The sequence below is a fragment of the Callorhinus ursinus genome, unplaced genomic scaffold (assembly GCF_003265705.2).
Source record: "Callorhinus ursinus isolate GAN/ISIS: 27379988/994484 unplaced genomic scaffold, GSC_fseal_2.0 scaffold115, whole genome shotgun sequence".
NCBI lineage: Eukaryota > Metazoa > Chordata > Mammalia > Carnivora > Otariidae > Callorhinus > Callorhinus ursinus.
This window is the reverse complement of record NW_027397177.1, coordinates 962,904-983,783: the sequence shown is the minus strand read 5'-3', so window position 1 is coordinate 983,783 and position 20,880 is coordinate 962,904. Positions and strand designations below refer to the sequence as shown.

The window sequence follows — 20,880 nt, the reverse complement described above, 5'->3', positions numbered from 1 at the left end:
TCCAACCCCAGAGAACCATCGCTATCTGGCCCAGCTGGTATCTCTATAGAAAAGTCCCATAATAAACTTGCCTTTGCGTGACCCAACTCAGAGCTCACTCAGTGCAAACAGCCCAACTCCCCAGGAAATCTGTCAAAAATAATCATCGGCAACTGTTTCATACTGCAATTGCCTAAGGCTGGGATACCAGCTGGCAAGCAAGAGGCAGGTCAGAAAACATAAAAGGGAATCTAGAGAATGAGACAGCTGCCCATAAGGGACTTTGAAAAGCTCCAATTTGTCTGGGGATCTAGGTGGCCACGTGCATGCCTAGGAAAGACCCAAGAAGGCCCAAATCTCTCACCCAATTGACTTGGAAGCTCTGTGCAAGTGGGAAGGCTAAGACACAGTTGTCAACTATTAGAGCACTAAAGGTGACCATAATTTGCATAAAGAGCCCCCTGGCAAAGGCGAGGAGACTTACTGGTTTAGGTCAAGAAATCTCTGATCTGGATTTCACAGAACAGTCTAGGAAAGTCACTGTTATGGGTTGAAATATGTACCCCCACAAATTCATATGTTGAAATCCTAACTCCCAGTATGCCATTATGTGACCTTTTTTGCAGACAGGGTCCTTTCATGAAAATGAAGTCATTAGGCTGGGCCCTAAACCCAACATGACACTACTGTCATTATAAAGAGGAGATCTGGAAATAAACACACAGACAGGGAGAAAGCCTGTTATCAATTATCTTCAACAGCTATCTCCAAATGAAGGAAAGAGGCCTGAAAGAGATCCTTCCCTCCCAGCCCCCAGAGGGAACCAACCCTGCTGACACTTTTAGAGGTCTAGTCTTCAGAATTGTGAGGCAAAACATTTGTTGTTTAAATCACCCAGGTTGTGATATATTGTTATGCCAGTCCTAGCAAACTAACAAAATCACTAAATAACAACAAAAACAGCAAGAATAACAAATCTTGGGAAGGGGAAGTAATCTGATATCCAGAGTTGCCACATTATTTAAAATACCCAGGTTTCAATAAAAGAAATTATGAGATATGAAATGAAACACAAATGTATATGCCCTACAAGATGGGGGAAAGCAATCAATACAAACCATCCCTGAGGAAACTGGACTTACTAAAGACTTTAAATCAGCTTTAATAAATATGCTCAAAAAACTAAAAAAAAGAAAACAAAACAAAACACACCATGTCTAAAGAATTAAAGGAAAGCAAAAGAACAATATCTCACCAAACAGAATTTCAATAAAGACATAGAAATTATAAAAAATTCACTAGAGAGGTTCAAAAGCCAATTCGGTCAGAAGAAAGATCAGCAAACTTAAGACAGGAAAATCAAAGGGGTGCCTGGGTGGCTCAATTGGTTGAGGTTCTGCCTCTCAATCTCAGGGTCCTGAGTTCAAGCCCCGCACTGGTTGGGTTAATATCCAGTCTGAGGAACATTTAAAAAAAGAAAAAGACTAGTGACTATGAGGTCTGTGTGTCTATGAGACCTGTGAGCTACTGTGGGAGTATACCAGCTTACATATAACAGGAGTCCCAGAAAGAGAGGAGAAATAAAAGGGCAAAAAAAAAAAAAAAATGTGAGGAAATAAAGGCTGAAACTTCCCAAGGATGAAAAACATTACATATTCAAGAAGTTCAACAAATTCCAAAAGAATAAGCTAAAGAAATCTATACCTAGACATACCTGTCAAAGAAATCTATACCTAGACATACCTGTCAAAGACCAAAGAGAAAACCTTGAAAACAGTAAGAGAAACAACTCATCAATAATGTGACTCAGTAAGATGAACAGCTGACCTCTCATTCCTTGTAGAGGCCAGAAGGCAGTAGGATGACATATTCCCACTATGAAGAAAAAGAATGTCAACCAAGAATTCTATAACCAGCAAAACCATGCTTCAAAAAAGGGAATCAGGGGCACCTGGGTGGCTCAGTCAGTTAAGAGACTGCATCGGGCTCCCTGCTCTGGGGGGAGGCCCGCTTCTCCCTCTCCCACTCCCCCTGCTTGTGTTCCTGCTCTCGCTGTCTCTCTCTGTAATAAACAAAAATCTTTAAAAAAAAACAAAAAAACAAAAAAGGGAATCATTAAGACATTCTCAGATCAGCAAAACCTGAGAGAATCCACTGCTAGCAGAACTGCCCTCCCAGAAATACTAAGAGCCTTCCAGCTGAAATAAAAGGAACACTACAGACTGTTAACAAACTGAGGGCACTGCAAAAGGTAAAGGTAACTACAGTAAATAAAAGACAGTATAAACACATATTGTTTCTCTTTTTTTCTACCTGAATTAAAAGACATCTACATATAGCAATAACTATAAATCCATGTTTATGGACACACGACATACAGAGATGTCATTTGTGACAGTGAAAGCATAAAAGTGGGGGTAAATAGAGCTATATAGGAGCAAAGTTTTGTATATGATTGAAGTAAGCTGGCAATAGTCCAAGCTAGATTGTTTTTAGTTTAGATGTGACTGAAATTCCCTAGGACAACCACTGAGAAAATAACTATAAAGTATTTAAGGCAAAGAAGACAGTAATGGAGGAAATGAGGAACAGAAAGACATAAAACAGAAAGCAAACAGTGTCATGGCATACATCAATTCTACCTTATCAGGAATTACATTTCAATGGACTGAGCACCCCACCCCTCCACCCCGCTGAAAAACAAAACAAAACAAAAAAAGTCAATAAATTTAAATAAAAACGGGTGCCTGGCTGGCTCAGTCAGTGGAGCATACAACTCTTGATCTCAGGATTTGAGTTCGAGCCCCATGCTGGGTGCAGAGATTATGTAAAAATGAAATCTTTAGGGGCGCCTGGGTGGCTCAGTTAAGCATCTGACTCTTAGTTTTGTCTCAGGTCATGGTCTCATGGGTGCTGGGATTGAGCAGGGCAGCTCCACGCTCAGTGGGAAATCTGCATGGGGATTCTCTCCCTCAGCCCCTCCCCCCACTCTCATTCACACTCTCCCTCAAATAAATTAATTCTTTAAAAATAAAATAAAATGAAATCTTCCCAAAAAATTGCCTAAGCCCTCGGATCAAAAGGCAGAGACTGACAGAAGGATAAAAACAAAACCCAATTATATGCTGTCTATAAGAGACATGATTTAGATTCAAAGTCACAAATAGGCTAAAAGTAAAAAGAAGGAAACACGTATCACACAAAGAATAATTAAGAGAGTAGGAGTGACTATATCAGATAAAACTGACTCTAAGACAAAAACTGTTATTAGAAATAAAGGATATTTAATAATGACAAAGGGCCCATCCATCAAGATGACATTAATATAATGAACATTCAACAGAACTGACTTCCAGTTTCAACACTTGTGACACCAAATGAGTGGGTTTCCACACCAAGCAGTTCTAACACTAACTGCCAGGAGTTGGAGCAGACTCCACAGGTTAAGGGCTCAGTCCTACAAGACTGTTGCCATCACTTGACCTCAAGTCCAGGTTGTCACCTGTGCTTCTGACTGAGCAGCTGTACAATACCGGTTCCCAACCCTCCCTCAGCTTCAATAATTTTCCAGAACAGCTCACAGAGCGCAGGACAACAGTTTACTTTATAACAGAGAACTGGTTTATTACAAAAGGATATAACTTAGGAACAACCAGATTGAAAAGATAAATAGGGCAAAGTATAAAGGAAGGGGTACAGAGCTTCCATGCCTTTTCTCACCATGCCATCTTTTTTAGCACCTCAATGTGGTTCATCAACCCAGACGCTCTCTGAACCCCTTCAGGTTTTTTTTTTTTTTAATGAAGGCTTCACTGCACAGGCATAACTGATTACATCATTGGCCATTAGCGATTAGCTCAACCTCCACTGCCTCCTAAACACACACACACACACACACCACACACATGGGAAAGGGGTGGCTGAAAGTTCTAACCCTCTAATTATATGGTAGATTCCACAGGCAACCAGCTCCCATTCAAAGGGATGGTCCAAAAGTCACTTAATTAACATAAACTCAGGTGTGGTTGAAAGGGATGTGTTGGGGGAATCTGGCTGGCTCAGTTGGTGGAACATGCAACTCATGATCTTGGGGTCTTGAGTCTGAGCCCCACATTGGGTATAGAGATTACTTAAATAAATAAAATTAAAAAGAAAAAACAGGTATGTTAAAAATAAGAAAAGACATTCCATTCACCTTTATCAACCTGCAGCTTTTTAAAGAACTGGGGACAAAAAACAAACACTAATATATTGTAGAAGCTCTGCACCAGGAACCAAGAACAAACACCAAACATATACTTCTTATTATATCACAATACCAAAAACATGTATGTATCTAACAACAACCCCAAAATAAATGAAGCAAAAATGCACAGAGTGAAGGGAGAAATAATTCAAGAATAACAGCTGGAGACTCCAATACCCACTCTCAATAACAGACAGAAGGCAGGGCACCTGGGTGTCTCAGTCAGTTGGACATCCGACTCTTGATTTCGGCTCAGGCTGAGATCTCAGGGTCATGAGACTGAGCCCTGAGTCGGACTCCAACTCTGTGCTGGGCATGGAGCTTGCTTGGGATTCTCTCTCTCCGTCCCCCTCTGCCCCTTCCCCACCACGGGCACACACATGCACACTCTCACTCGATCTCTCTCTCTCAAGGAAAAAAAAAACAAAACAGAAGAACAAGGCAGAAGACCAAAAAAGATATAGAACAAACACCACAAACCAACTGGACCTAACCGACACCTGCTTCACCCAGTAACAGCAGGAAGTACACATGCCTCATGCACACAGGTAACACTCTCCAGGGCAGACTGTATGCTAGGTCCTAAGACAAGCCTCAGTGAACTTAAAAGGACGGATTGAAATCATACAAACTATGTTTTTGAACCACACTGGAATTAAATTAAAGATCAACAACTAAAGGAAATTTGGGAAATTCACAAATATATGAAAAGTAAACATTCCTAAAATGACCAATCGTTCAAGGAAGAAATCGCAAGGGAAATTAGAAAAATACTCTGAGATGAACAAAAACAAACACAACACACTAAAGCTTATGGGCTGCAGTTAAAGTAGTACACAGAAGAAAATTTATAGCCATAAATTCCAGTATTTAAAAAGAACACCTCAAATCAATACCCTAACCTGAAGACACTAGAAAAGAACAAAATAAACCTAAGACTGGCCAAAGAAAGTACTGAAATAAAGGCTAGAGCAGAAATAAATGAAATAGAAAATAAAGAAAACAAAAAAGCCAATAAGAAAAAACAAACAAAACCAGAAGATGGATCGTTGAAAGATCAATGACAGTGACAAACCTTAGACTTGACCAAGAGAAGAGACGGAAACTACTAAAATCAGGAGTGAATGCAGGATCAGCACAACCTTGCCAAATAAAGCGGGTCATGAGCACACACTATGAAAGATGTATGCCAATGAATGAGACAGCCTAGAGCAAACGGAAAAATTCCTATACACATAAAAAGTCCCCAAACCAGCTCAAAAAGGAGCAGGAAATCTGAAGAGAAGTACACTTGAAAATTAAGTAACATAATTAAGTAACATCAAAATCCAGTCTAAACTCAGATGGTTTCACTGTGAATTCTACCAAATGTTTAAAAATTAATACTAACCTTTCACAAACTATTCCACACAAGAGAAGAGAAAGGCATTTTCCACCTCATTCTGTAAAGACTGTATCCCCCCAACACCACACATTACAAGAAAACTACAGACAAGTATCCCTTATAAATATAGCTGCAGAAATCCTTAATACCAGCACACTAAATCCAGCAACACATAAAACTTATGTACACCAAAACCAAGTGGAATTTGTCCCAGAAATCCAAGATTGGTTTAATATTCAAAAAACCCATGCAATATACCACTAATATGAATAAAGTAAAAGACAAAAACCACACGATCATCTCAACAGAAGAAAAACATTTGTCAAAATCCAACATCCATTCCTGAAAAAAACTCTCAGCAAAACAGAAGGAAACTTCCTCAATCGGATAAAACGCACAGCTAACACAGCATGGTTTAAAAAGAAGCCAGTCAATAAAGGACCACATGTCATATGATTCCATTGATATGAAGTGTCCAGAGCTAGCAGATCCATCAAGACAGAAAGATTAGTGGTTGCCAGGGATTGAGGGGCTGGGGGACAGGGAATATTAGGAGTGATTGCTAATGGGTATGGGGTTTCCTTTTAGAAAGATGAAAATATTGTAAGATTAGACCATTGTGATGATTGCACAACTCTGAATATACGAAAATCCACTCAACAGTATGGTTTAAAGGGCAAAATGTATGGTAATAGATAGATCAATAAAAGCCATTATAAAAAAGAAAGTCTTCTTCAGAGTTTGAAAAGCCCTCACTACAAATAACCATAGAATCATATCTATCCAAAAAGGTTTACTAGTTTTAAACAGTTCTTAATACAAAGAACAACATAACTTACAGACTCTGTCTCAAAGATTCCCACCATGGATCTAGTCAGGGGAGAGCTGACTGTGCACATTCTTTGCCACCCATTACAAGACACAGGGGCACAGGGGGCAAAAATCTCAGAAAAAAATGACATTTCCCCGCCTTGCTTGCACAAAGACAAACACGTTTCCCTTTATGAAATATGAACAAACAAAAATCACCTGGAGCTTGGATGATTAAATCCATACCTGCACTAGCCTGGGGATGGCGCAGACACTGCCTTGGAGCCACAGGTCTAGACAGAGCAGGATTATGACACTCACCTCAAGCTCTTCACTGTCTTTGGGCTTCTCCTCAGAGGTCTGTTTGACAAAGTCAGGGATAAGGATCTCCAGCGTAGCTCGGGCTATGAAAAGAAAAACCCCAAGGGTGAGGGCTTGGACCCAGCTTGCTTCCTGACTCCAGAGCAAGCTGCACGCTGGCTCCTGCGCAGGGCCAAGGTTCCCATGGCTCAGAGGGAAGCAAGGGCCCTGGGGAACAGTAGTGCTTCCGAGGCAGGGAGAGTAGAGGATGGAGGAGCACATCCTGAGCAAAGGACGCAGTGGGCAAAGTGTTACGCTGTGAGCAGCCTCCTAAGCCACAAAAGCTGTATGTACTCTTGCCCTGAGGTACTTGTAGCAGGCAAGGCAGGAGAGATCTGTTTCAAAGTCACGGTGGTGGCGTGCAGGCAAATGGCTCAGCAGGACCCAGGCCAAGTAGTGAGGCCTGAGGACTGAGCAGGCTGCTGTTGAGTGTGGGACGGAAAAGCAGAGAGACTGGACGGATACTCTTGAGAAAGCGTCTGCAGGATGGAGCAGAGGGATGGCTCAATGCTGAGCACAGATTTCTGAATGAGCAGGGCTGCCACTCACCACTGGGGTGGGGAAGTGGGGAGTGCTGGGGAATGGGGAGAAGTAACAATCTGACCCTATAGAGTCGTAGGTGCTAGCAAGTGAGATATCTAGAGGATCTGGGCAGAGGAAGTGGATCCTCATATGTGGGGAGAGCAGAGCCCTACTGCCAGGACGTTTCCACCCCCACAATGGGCCCTACTCTGAGCTATTTGCGCCATGACCTTGGTAGCACCAGTATGCTGAGCTGAAAAAGCCTTTTGGCACAATTTTTCTAAAATGGACAGCAGGCCTTCCCAGAGAAGGGGTGGAGTGTGTGATCCCAGCACAGCCTCACAGAAGGAAGGACAGAAAGTAACATATCCTCTCAATCATCCTCAGCATATACCACAAAAGAAAGCAACTCCAAGGTAAACTCAGAGTCACGTGAACAAAAGCACTTTTACCCCCCCCACCCCCCCACCCCCCAAGACCTGGTAAGAATGTGATGAAACTGACATACTTCGTGCCTGTACAGGGCAGAGTGCTTTGGAAACACTACAGCAGAGGTAGAAACCTTAAGAATAGAACGTGGGGGGCACCTGCCTTCAGCTCAGGTCATGATCTCCGGGTCCTGGGATCGAGCCCCACATCAGGCTCCCTGCTCAGCAGCGGAGAGTCTGCTTCTCCCTCTGCCCCTCCCCCCAGCTCATGCTCTCTCTCTCTCAAATAAATAAAATCTTAAAAAAAAAAGAATAGAACTATGGGCACCAGGCCTGGGGTACACCCCCAACACCCACCCTAAAATGTGCTTCTTCCAAGAAGAGGCCAAGTAACCCTGATGGTGAGGCAGAATGGCTTCCCTTTTAACTGGAAAACATAGGCCTTCCCAGGGATCTGACAGGCTACATTCAGTGAGGGGCAGTCCCAAATCTAGAGATTGAAGGACTCAGGAATTCATCCTCTCACGTCAAAACCACTCAAGAATGCCAAGTGTGAAAATCCACCTCTTTGTCATCTAGCATGCCCACGTTTTGCACGGTTTACAAACAACCCCACTCTAGAACGTGTGCCCACGGCAGCCCAGGGAGCTCTGTGAGCAGTGGAGACAAGGGCGGGAGATTCTAGCCCAGCTGCCACAGAGCAGAGGTTTGAGTTTTCTAGTTTTATTTCTCACATTTTACTTCCTCTATTTGAGTCTTTTCCTATGAGCACATACTTTAAAAAACCAAGTTAGAGGATTACATAAATCAAATGGATTTGCCCCACCCCCAGCCCTCCCTAGCCAAGGGGAGGGGCGGACACTGTGGGCAGCATGGGTCTCTGACACCCAAGCAGACACATTACCAGCTTTATTCTTCGCAAGTTTTTTGCTGCTTGCAGTTCCAGATCCATAGGTCACACCATCAATGGTCACCGAGGCACCAAAAGGCTCACTTGGGTTCTCTTAAAATTAAAATTACGGTTTTAAAAATAGTTGCCAAGACAATAAAATCGCGCACGCATGCACACATACAATCTGCTAGGACCAAGAGACAAGGCAGGGTCAGGGCTACTGCTGGAAGGCAGAGACGGGGGCTCCCTGAGGCATGGAGATAGGGCCAAGGATTGGTCAACAGGCAGAGAGCATGCCAGGAAAACTGGGAAACGGGGGACCATAGGTTAGTAAGCTGGAGGGGAAACAGGAGGCCAGAGGCCAAGCCACCAGGGACAGGGATCAATGTCTGTGAAAGATGGACAGAGGACTGTGAAGAGTAGAGATGCACAGATGCAGGAAGCCAAGGGAACGACATTAAAACAATGAGTGCTCCTGGGTTCAGGGTTCTACGGGGAAGACAAACTCGTTTTCACAAAGGTGTGATGCAGATGGCGACAGGAGACGGCTGGTGGGAAGTGCAGGCCCAAGGCCCCTTCATCCACCTGGGGGCAGGTGGAGACGCAGTGGGGGGCCTTCCTCAGAGCAAGGGATGAGAAGAAGGTGGGAGTGCGGGGAGTGTGGATAAAGAAAGGGGGAGGCACGGGCATTTGTCCTCAGACGGGGCACACAATTGTGAACACAGCCCGCCCACCTGCAGCGCGCTTCTCCCTGCCCTGCCCTTTCACTTCTATCCCAGCAGAGTGGGGTTACTGATCAGTTCCCGCCTCCCCAGCCATGACCCCAGTGAGGTGTAGGATTCTTCAGGACCGAGACGAGGGAGGTCAAACTTACCACATTCAAAGAAATTATAAACGGGGCGGACCTTGAGGACGCGCTGCATGTACTCGTGCAGGATGCAGACCTCGGACTTCCCGTTGGGGTTAATGACAAACTCTGTGACAAGAAGGCCTATCTCAGCAACAGCGTGAGGACCTGCCGCAAGCTAGCCCTTGGGGCCTGGCACCATCCAAGTTAGCGACTCACTGAATTAGGGGCTCACCACTGTGAACGTAGTACACCTCTGCATTCGTAGGGTAAACATAAGCTTTGAAGTAAATGCAACTTACACACAAAGCATATGTTCTAAGACCATCAAGTGAAAAAAAAAACAAAACAGGATAACCAATCTGCCCAAGATAAAATTTACGTGCCCCAACTCACCTTTCTTTGTGGGTGCATCCTGCACAGACAGAGTAATGAGTTTCTGATTGGCAGGCAGGATGGGCCTCTCGGACTCGGCCTGTTTCCGTTTCATTTCTCGGTTAAACTGCCGCCGCTCAGCCCAAGTCCTGAATTTCTTCACAGTGACTTGCTCAAAGTCAAAACGCTTTTCCAGGTAGTTCCGAAATTCCTCAAGATCTGTGTGGATTTACCAGAGAACAAAATTGCTAACTTCCAACCTAAGAGTCATGTTTCCTCTGTTCAGTGAGCAGGATGGTGACGGGCTGCCCATCAAACAGGCCCCGCCATGCCATTCCCCATTCCTTTCCCTTTTGAAGGGCAAAGAAAGCAAAGAATCAGGTCCTTTCTTTTTTCTTTTTTTAAGATTTTATTTATCTATTTGAGAGAGAGTGCGCAAGAGAGAGCACAAGTAGGGGAGAGGCGCAGAAGGAGAGGGAGAAGCAGGCTCCCCGCTGACATGGGGCTCGATCCCAGGACCCTGGGATCATGACCTGAGCCTAAGGCAGACACTTAAGACTGAGCCACCCAGACACCCCTGAACCAGGTCCTGTCACTCAAATTACTCAGGAAGGTCCCTTTATGGACAAATTTCTGAGATGCTCTTTTAGTCTATTTGGAACAAGAAGAAAAAGAAAAAGCTTAAAAAAAAACCAAAAAACCAGATGGCCTTCAAGACTTTTCTCCCTGTATTAAAACAAGTATCACAGCAGTCAAAGCACTGTGCGCCTTGAGCTCTTCCCCTCCAGCCACCCTGGCTGCCTGCACACTCAGCAACACACCCAGGCAGCTGGGGCCCTGGCACCTGTCATGCCTCTCCCCACAAAGCCCCTGGCCCAATCCCACTGCTCACCACCCACCTCCACTCAGTGAAGTTCCCAGGGGCCTCCAGCTTGTACTGTTGTACCCACTATCCCTCTGGCTCCCAGGATATCCTAGAGGGTCACATCACCCTCACTGGTTTCTTATGCAAGTATAAGCCCTGAGGCAGAGACTCTTGTGGTTCACACCGAGCCCTAAGAGCAACACCTATGGAAGTAGAGGGAGGAAGTCCGTGTGCAAGACCGAGAAGTACATGGTTAAAACACAAGGCTGTGAAACAATATACCTGCACCCACTTAGTTACATACTAAACCACGTTATTTCTTTACATGTGAATGTAGACAAAGAATTCTGGAAACAAGTACAAGTGGTCACCTCTCCAAAGGGAGTAAAATTAGAAGTGAAAGACAGGTGTTTTCCAAAAAACAAGAACACATTCAGGTGTTACGTGTGCATAAAAGATGGATTTGAAAAAAGAAACCATTACATTGAAGTCTTAAAGCGAAAGCTCCCTTCCAGCTGGGTCCTGAGAAAAGCCCGGACACATGGACAGAAGACAGGGGCAGCTGACGTGGATGGGGAGGGAGGCAACAGGCAGGCAGGTTGGGGGAGATAGCAGTCTGTCCGCGGGGGGAAGCTGGGAGCCAGTGACACACCCTGCCTTTCCCCAGACGCCTAAGGCTCCAACCAGCCCTCTCCACCAAGGCCTCTCCCTCAGCAGTGGTGCATCCCCCCGCCCTGCCCCAGCTTTTCTAGGCTCCTCACACCTAAGAGTTACAATGAAGGCTGGGCAGCAATATTCAGACAGTATCTAAATAGCAATAACCAAAATCCTGAAAACACAAAGTCCTCTTTGAAAGAGATTCAGCAGGTGGGCTGAGAGAGGTCTGCCACCACTGTAGAGACAACCAAGACTTTCATGGGTAGGCCTAAGCTAAAAGACACAGAAGAGAGAAGAGAAACACCAATACATAGCCAAAAGCAATTATGGGGTTGAAGAGGGAAACGTCCACAAAATAGTGGCTGTCTCCCAGTACTGAATCTGTGGATTGAAGAAGTTCATTCTGAGCGCATCAAGACAGATCAAAACAATGCCACATGAGCACATCCTACTGAAAAACCAAGATTTCAGGAAAGGGCACAAAAGTAACGAGAGAAAAACGCCAGTGTGCACTGACAGTAGCCATCTCCACAGCAGCCCCGGCCATGTGGGGCCTGCAGACCCAGGCAGGTTCTAAGATCAGGGAGACAGGCATTTCCAACCACAAAAGAGTGGAGAGAGGTCCCCAGAAGTCCCTTCCTCACAGACAAAAGCAGGAACAGGTGGCCTTCAGCAAGAGGAATGGGACCCCGGGAAAGGCGTGGAGGGCAGCCACATCCCTGCAGATGGATCCCAGCCAACAACTAAGGAAGAAAGTTCACCCCAGAAACTTACCAACTGATTCGTCTTTGCACACCTCAACCTTGGCCTTCACCTGCCCCAGGGCCCCAGGAGCAGCCTCAGCCCCAAGTGGGTCCTTCTCATCGAGGGCCCCCGAGTCAGCTCCCACGGAGTCAGGCTCTTCCAGGGGGAACTCCAACTCTGCAGATCGGCTCAGGGGCTTGACAGGGGACACTTCCCCACTGGGGGTGAGCTCACTGTTTTGCTCTCTTTCCTCATTGTCCTTCATTTTCTTGTAATGCAGACAAGGAATGCTGCTCAGAGGAGGATCATGTTTCTGTGGATAGTGAAATTGCAACACAGATTACAAGGATGACACCAAAGTTCTGAACATCTGAAGCCTTCCACTTGCCTCTGCCTGGCTAGCATGCAAACAAAGCGTGTGTATGTTCAGTCTGCAAACTTACAAGACTAAATTCATGACTGATGCATCGCTTACCCGTATGCTTCCCGTTCCCAGAAAGTACGGCCTGGACCAGGTGACCACCCGAGACTCTCTGTGTAGGTACACCGGGACTCCGGAGTTATGGAATGTCATGATCCACCCGTCGGGCAATGGTTCTGTAGGAGGACGGCCACGACCTGCACAGAAGACAAGAGCATCCTACAATCACTTCAGAAACACTTTTGAGTTGTAGAGATAGCTTCAAAATTATGACACATGGCAAATAAAAATAGTAAAGTCAACCAAGGATTGATTGGAAAGAACTTCTAAGAACTAGGGGAGTAGAGGAGTACCCCACCCTCCACCAGACAGAGCCTACCCAGCCCTGCCTGCCACTCAGCACCTCCAATGCACGAAACTCTGTTCTTAATTGTTGTGCTTGTTTATATGGCTCCAACCCAGAGAATCTAAGTCCCTCCTCAATAGCAGGAAGCTGTCCACCTTGTTTACTGCTGTACTCTTGGGCCTAGAACAGCACATGGTGCACAAAGGAGCCTGGGATGAGGTTCTACAAGACACGAGTCCTAGCCTCAGCTGCTGCCTGCACAGCTGTGGCCACCACGGCCATCAATCCCTCACTGCCTGCCTTGGCTGTGGCCAGAGGCACCCCAGGGGCTGAGTAAATTTTGCTAACAAATTGCATGTCTGCCGACCACTGCTCCCTGTGACTCGACAGCAAGTGTTCATTGTACCTGAGCTGCACACTCTCACCAGCACGTGAAACACTACTTCCAATTCATACATTTCTAAGTCAGTTTTGGAACACCACTCCCAATTCCTTCTTTGCTTTACAAGCAGTCAAAGAAAAAAGCTCAAGACTTGTTACCCACTTGACACCTGCCACTGACAGGACCAGTGACTAGGAAAAGCACAAAGATTTAACGGAAACAATTCTCTTACAGGAATTGGGAGCAAGTGAGAAATTTAGGGACAAAAGAAAAAAACAAACGAAATTTTAAAAACATAGACATAATGAAATGGCATGAGGGACTCTCACGGACAAGGGAGTAGCATCCCAGTGCCAGATCCCCACCCGGCAGTGTTAACCCCTGGCCTGACATCAGAACATAACAATCCTGGCTGGATGGTTGATGACGAGAGGGAGCACGACAGGTCAGAGGTTCACAGACACTGTCACACGCACTCTCCCCTACCCGGGCTTGAGCCAAGGAGCTGCCTCACACCAGCTTCGGGCTAAGTCAGGACAAGGAGAAGCAAACAAAATGCTAGCAAAGTACAACATGGGTCACTGGTGCACCTGGGCTACTCATTTGTGACAAGTAGCAGTCATAAATTTGGCCCGTCTGAAGAGCTCACATGCAGCTTACACGCAGCCTGTGAGCCTGAGGCCCATGCCACAGCTCCTGGGAGGCAGCACTGTGGGGCAGGCTGCCAGGCGGGTAAGGTGGAGCAGAAGGCTGCAGAGGGAAAGACACAGCAATTCCCGGTGCAGGCAGACCCAGTGGCATGCCTGAAGTCATGGACAGGCACACTGTGAACCTGAACCAGGCTGCTCAGAATGGACAGGGCTTTGTGGCACCCAGCACAGCCAACCCGTCCACTCTGCAGTGGGAGACTACACAACACCTGCCCCTCGATTTCCTCCCATCACGCCAAGCCACCTTCTGCACTCCAACCCTCAGCCTAAGGTCTCAACTGTATGCCCGAGTCCCCACGCACCCGTTCAGCCCCTTCCCACTGCCCAATGCCCAGCCCCACAGGCAACTCCAGGCCGACTGCTCCCCCCCACCACCAAATCCCAGTGCAGCTTTGGAACACCTTCACCCCTACCACAGGAGCTCACACCCTAGCCACCTAAAGTCCACACACCATGCTGCAGCCATAGGAGCTGTGCCTTTAGACAAAAATTGTGTAACAACACCTGCCTGCTTCTAGCGGCTTCCCCTGACACTTGGCGGAGAATCCAGAATCCAACCATCACCTGCCACAGTGTTGCACCCACCTCTGGCCCTTGGCCTCACATCCTCTAGTTGCCCATCTTGTCATCTCCCAGCAACAACAACATCCCCTCACCCCCACCCCGTCAGAAGTGCCTCCCCATTCCCCTGCACAACACCAACCGCTCCAGTGTGTATCCACGCATGACACCACAATCTGCACCCGGGTCATTGTACATCTGGTGCTTCCTTGTGTCTTGTCTGTCTCCCCTTCACCACACGTGACTGTCCTCTCTCAAACATGTGTGCACTGGTAAGACCACTGCCTGGCACCCAAGGGCTCTCAAAACGGCACTTCTGCCACCCCACAAACACACTACTTTCTGACTGGCTGACTTACTTTTTAGCACAGTTTTAATCTTGGTCATCATTGGCTGCACGCTTGTCTCTCCGTCAGATGGATGGTCACTGTCTCCTCCATATTTCTCCTCCATTCGTCTCTTTTTGGGAGCACAAAGGCCTTCTTCCAGCAGAGCATCAACATCGTTGTCAAAATCATCCTGCAAAACACGCTGTTCAGACACCAGGGCCCCCGGAGCCTGCATTCCTGTACCATAGGCAAGCTTAACAGCATTAGTGAGAACAGACACAGAAATGAGGCACTCTCAAGTGGGGCCTAGGTATGCCTTTATGTTGCGTGATCATCTGAAAAACAAACAGGAAGAAACTGACAACTGCAACCAACACACTTGACACCTGGCACAGGTGCACACGCCACCAGGAAGTGCTTTTCAGCAGCACCTTCCAACTCGGGTTGCATAAAGGGTACAAGGTCGACTGCTCAGCCAAACCTTTCTTTAGGAAAATTTAAAAACCTGGACTTCTTACAGCTTTTTCTTCTCCACATTAACATTATTCCACCTCATACGAGTTTTTTTTTTCCTCTGCAACATCAGCTTTCAAAAAGATGCTGCAGTTCCCAACACCTCTCTCTGGGTTTGCTAAGAGTGCTCCAAAGGAGGGGTCGCCGACATACCTCATAGGAGAAGTTCAAGGCCTCTTCATCCACTCTGTCTCTCTGCACGATTGCTTTAGCCGTGAACCCGCCTGTTCCTTCTTCATCTAGCTCCAAATTGTCAGTAAAATCTTCTAACTCATCGAGCACTGCGTACTCCACTCTCTTTTCCTGATCCAGCTCATTCTCCTCATCCTTCTTATCAGCACTCTCACCCCCTACACCTACCCCATTCCCAACACTCCCGCCAAAGGGACAAGCATGCACGTCTCCACTGACAGGGCTAAGGGCCAGACCGCACTCTGCACGAGCGTCGCGCTCCACTCCTGTGTACAGCACCTTCCTGTCCTTACTCCTGCAGCTCTCGGTAAAGCTCACGCTAATCTTTACATCCTTAAGCAACTTAAGGTCAGGGGAGAACTTCCGGACCGCAGGTGCGTGCCGGGCGGTGCGCGGGCTGTGGCCACTACAGTTCGGGTCTATGAGGAGGCGGGCCTTAGAGAAGGATCCTTTGGAGAGAAGAGAAGCTCCGTAGAAGTTGAGCGGGTCCTCAGCAGGGGGTTCGGCCTGTCCATCACCACCAGAGCCAACGTCCATTACCTCTGCATCACTGGACGTTTGCAGGGGAGGTGGTGGAGACTGTTCACGGGGCAGCGCTTGAAAGGGGCAAGCTGGGTTCTCCATCACCGCTTCTCCTGCGGGCTCACGCGGGAGAGGAGAGGGACTCTCATATGTCTCCATAGTAAAAGTGGTTAAGACTATTTTAAAAGACCAGAGTTTTAAAAAACCTTACATAAATCTATACAGCTAACATGCACAAGTCCGCTGAGACCCGGGTGCCGTCCTGCCCGCGCTGCACACGCCGGCGGCTTAGTCAAGCTGGCCACATTGCTCTTTTCATTAATGTAGACAGCTTTTAGAACCACTGCCTCAATTATTGGAAATCACAATGCACTCAGCTTAAATGACTGACGACTAAGCGAGTCTGTCTTCATGCCAAAGTGGCACCTTTCTTCTTCCACCTGCAAAGAGATTTAAAAACATCGTCACAAAATGACAGAAACCTCTGCTTCCCTGGTACTGAGAGTCAAATGCTATTAACAGTGTAGTAAAGAACTTGAAATACTACTGCCTTAGAGAACCTTCTAGGCTTCAAAACAAACTAGCTCTACATTCTTCCTTCAGAACCTAAATTATAATTTAAGTCCTAAGTTAAATATCTTACTAATTGTCCACTGTAATTCCTACTTCAGAAGCACAAAAAGTATTATCTTAAGGCTCAAAAAAGATTTTTAAAAACTAGGCTAAGCTTCACCGCAGCATTCCCCTAACTCAGTTTATTAGGTAAGCAAGCTCGCGGTGCAAGGCTGCCCTTTCCAGAATACACATAAGGTGTGTGGCCTCCCTCTGGCCATCAGAGCGACATGGATCCACTCACCTGCTAGGGCTGGGTCAGTCAGAGGGCGAGGGCGAGTGCGAGACCCTCAGCTCAACTCTGCGGCACTAGGGCCTCAGAGGTACAGCCAGGCGCTCTGCTACCCAGGGACCCCAGGGCTCTCCTGGGCCCACAAGGTGGCAGGTGGACCGGGATAGTGATGCAGCGTGCTGAGGTCGCCAGAGGTGGCGTGGTTCTGTTCCCAGTAGAGGAGGGGATGGTGGCTGTGGGGAAGGGAACCTGGCCAGGGTTGGTCGGGGGAGCCTCAGGAGACAGTTGGAGCCAAGGCACAGGAAGTCCTGGGTGCCATCTGGAGCCTGGCTCCCTCCTGGGGGCAATAAGGAGCCACCAAGGGTGAAGCGATTCCCATGCCACAATTCAGCCCCTATTTGAAAAAGGAAACTGACAGCTGTGCCAGGCCCAGTGCCTATGTCCAAGGCACAGAGGGCAGTCCTCCAGGCCAAAGCACAAAGGTGTGAATGAGGCTCTGGTGACGGGGATGGAGCCCTCAAGACCAGTGAAGACACAGAACTGACCACACTGCTGACCAGATAGAGGTGGAGAGCAAAGACAAGAGGGAACTGAAGGCAAATGAGGCTTCTCCCCTGGGGGGACACACGTGTTCCAGCATTCAGGCAAGAGCCTGCCGAGGAGAATGGATGGAGCCTCCAGGCAGACCTGTCCAACAGGTGCTGAGGCCACAGCTCTGGAGCTGTGACTGGCCCAGAAACAGAAGGCTAGAACACATCAGCGAGGTGATAATCGCCAAAACCACAGGAGAGAGGCTGCCCAGAGAGGCAACACAGACCAAGAAGAGGGTTGAGGATGCAACTCTGGGAAGCTTCCCTTCAGAGAAAAGACAACAAAAGGGATGATGTGAAAAAGCAGGTCAGAGGGACAATCCAAAAACCCAGAGGTCTGCAGGAGGGCCGGGCATCAAAGCAGGAGAAGCACGTGCAGACGCAAACGTGTATACGCACACACTCCCACACCATGCAGACACACACACACACACGCACGCATGAACATGCCATGCACACAGGTGCAGATACGCACATGCATGTCCATGCCCACATAGGGCAGGCTTGACTGGCTGCATGGATAGAGCAGAAGACAGCGGACATCACACATTTAAGAAGTTTACAGTGAAGGAGTAGAGCGTGGTGGTTGTACTTTCAAGGAGACACAACATAAAAACCAAAGACTTACTCAGATTTAATTAATTCATTCAACCAATATTCACTGGCCTTCTACTCTAAGGGATGTACTACCATGAGCAAGAGTCCCCACCACCTGGACACAACTGGAAGGGCAATGACCACTGAGCTGTCACTCTATTTCCTAGATTCTAAGATGTCCTTACATTTCTGAATTCAATGGGAATTTTATCACAGTACTTCCCCCAAAGGTGTATCTGTCAAAGGTGCTAAAGATCAAGGGAATACAGCATACAGATAACAAGACTCAGAACTGAGGTAAACGCTAAGGAGGCTGCAGCTGAACAGGCATGAGAACCGAGTGAAATAAGGCCAGTCTCCTGGCAACCAACAAAGATCATTTCAGAGAAGGACAGACAGGTCAGCATGTCCAGTGCTACAGAACACAGATAAAAATCAGGACCAAACCCCTCCGCTTCTGGAAGGTCTGTGGAGACACTAGCAAGAGCCAATCTAGTGATTCTGGGGGCTGAAGGGGGGCGGGGCTGAAAACAAAGGGTGGTACAGGATGAGGACACCTGCTACCGTGTTAAAAGACCAAGCAGCTGCCATCACCAAAGCACAAAGCAAAGATGATAATGACAACAATGCAGGGAGGCCTGAAAGAGGTACAGAGGGTGGGGTCAGGGAGCTGTAGAGAAAAAAGAGTGTTCTTTCTCCCTGGGAGATCAGGAAAGCCTGCCCAGCCCCAGGGGGCAGCAGCTCAAGGCACAGAACTCCGTAGTAGGGCAGTCCTGGGCAAGTTCCTTACTTTCCCCTGTAAGCTTGCTCTACTCATTCAACAAGTCTTTGCTGAATGCTTTCCACATGGCCCACGTACCATTCTAGATGCTAAGGACACAAAACAGACAAAATCTGTACCCACAGAGCTCACTTTTTAGCAGGAGAGATAGAGAAATAACTAAGAAAAGCTGATTAGTATTCAAGAGAAAACAAAGCGGGGAGGGGGGTAGCTTCAGAAAGGGCAGACAGCAAAGACTGCACAGAGTCCATCTGAAGGCAGAAGAGAGTGAGCTGGGTGGGTGGGAGCAGGGGACATTCCAGGTGACAGAAGAGCAAAGACCCTGGGGTAGAAGTGCAGTGAAGCAGGTGAAAGCAGCGTGCTAAGTGGAACTGAGACCAGGACTGTGGCTCTTATCTTAAGAGATGGGCCACTGGACAGGAGGGTCCAAGCACTGAGGTGGCATGATCCAAGGACAGCAGTGGCAACCAACCCTCAGCGAGGCCCTGCTCTAAGAGTGTTATGCATTTTCACTCACCAGTTCTCACACAGCACTAAGAGAGAGGTTAAGGACAGAAAGGTTAAGCAACTTGCTCAAGGTCACACGGCTAGAAAGCAGTGAAGCTGCTTTACCACCCAGGCAAGCTGGCTCCCCTCCTCACTTCCTTGGTTTTACAGTATCCTACAGTTTAAAAGAATCATTCTGTGTCCAGAAAAACTATCATGGGTGAGTGGGGGGAGGAGCAAGGGTGAGAGCAAAGAGAAGAATTAAGAGGCTCACCAGGCAGTTCAGAATAGCATGTTAAGCTGGAGGTGGTAAGAAATGGTCCTGAGTGTTGCATGGAAGCCTAAGAGAGGAATCCAGGTGACTCTAAACGCACAAACGGAGCTGCCACGCATTGAGGTGGTGAAGGCAGCATGAGAAGTGTTGTAGGGTGGGTGAAGATAAGGATTTAGGTTTGGCCATGGCTACTTGGCATCAAAGTAACACATGAAGATTTGGAAGAGACAGCAGCTCAGAAGGGAAGCCAGGGCTGGAGAAGGCGATGGGAGCTGTCAAGGAAAGAGGGCATTAAAGCCAGGAAGCTGGATGAGACCACCAAAGGGGAAAGGGCAGCTACTAAGAGGGACCAAGACCAGGCAATCCAGTGAGATTCATGTTTTCTACTACCAAGGTCATGGTCAGATTACAAAACAATCCCTAGGAAGTGCCCTACAGAGTGCCTGGCCATAAAGGGCTCAAAGAGTGACTCTCCCACCATCAGCTTCACTGCTACTGCAGCTGAGTGAACACACGGATGCAAACCTTGCTTGCCAAGTGGACTGCAAGCCAGCAGCAGGCTCCCCTGGATCCCTGGTACATGGGGTAAAACCAACAGGCTTGGACAGCGCCCTTCACTGAAGTCCAGTTGCTGAGCTGGCATCGAGGCGCTGGCTGTTATGTCCAGTGCTGGGGCTGGTGCCTTTCGGTCAAGCCTCTCACACTGCAGCCTCCCGCCCAACCCAACAGCAGTATGACCTCATCCATTCCTTTTGTCATCCTCCAACAGGCCTCACATCCTGTACTCACAGGCGCACTCCTGACTAGCCATTCACTCCCTCTGGTGAGTGACAGCCTGCCGCAGGATTTGAGCCACTGTGCGCGAGGCGCCTGACTGGGAGTCCAGGCTTAGACCAGGAAACAGAGGGTCTCCGCCTGCCGGTTGGCCTCACACAATCACCAGCCCTAGCCTGGACTGCCGTGCATCAGGTAACAAGGTACATGCAAGCATGCAGAACAGCAAATCAAATTCCTACCATGAGCAACCCAAGTCCATCGAATGATACTTGCCAGGTACCACTATCAACAGGTTGCCACCTTCCATTTATTTCTACCACGGCCATCGTTAAACAAAACCACGCTCCGCTTATCTAAGTGACAATCCATGAGCATTTGGCGAAGGCGACTTCTCAGATTTCACAAACTGTTACACCCGACAGGATCCTGGACGAGCACTACCCGTG

At 47.6% G+C, this 20,880-nt stretch overlaps 1 protein-coding gene across 3 annotated transcripts in view; it reads right to left on the bottom strand.

The window, feature by feature from the left end:
• The window catches only part of DGCR8 (DGCR8 microprocessor complex subunit), a 34,766-nt gene that overhangs the window by 13,354 nt on the left and 532 nt on the right, over window positions 1-20,880 (bottom strand). For 2 of the 3 annotated variants that reach the window (XM_025858020.2, XM_025858023.2), the window contains exons 2-9: window positions 15,525-16,525; window positions 14,889-15,048; window positions 12,585-12,727; window positions 12,140-12,422; window positions 9,865-10,062; window positions 9,496-9,597; window positions 8,634-8,732; window positions 6,741-6,823 (exon numbers count right to left, since the gene is read on the bottom strand). In XM_025858020.2, coding sequence (XP_025713805.1) covers window positions 6,741-6,823; window positions 8,634-8,732; window positions 9,496-9,597; window positions 9,865-10,062; window positions 12,140-12,422; window positions 12,585-12,727; window positions 14,889-15,048; window positions 15,525-16,244 — 1,788 coding nt within the window. In that variant the 5' untranslated portion in view covers window positions 16,245-16,525. Of the gene's footprint in view, window positions 1-6,740; window positions 6,824-8,633; window positions 8,733-9,495; window positions 9,598-9,864; window positions 10,063-12,139; window positions 12,423-12,584; window positions 12,728-14,888; window positions 15,049-15,524; window positions 16,526-16,941; window position 20,880 lie in introns of those variants that run through there. The other variant, XM_073889696.1, reaches the window with a different exon arrangement.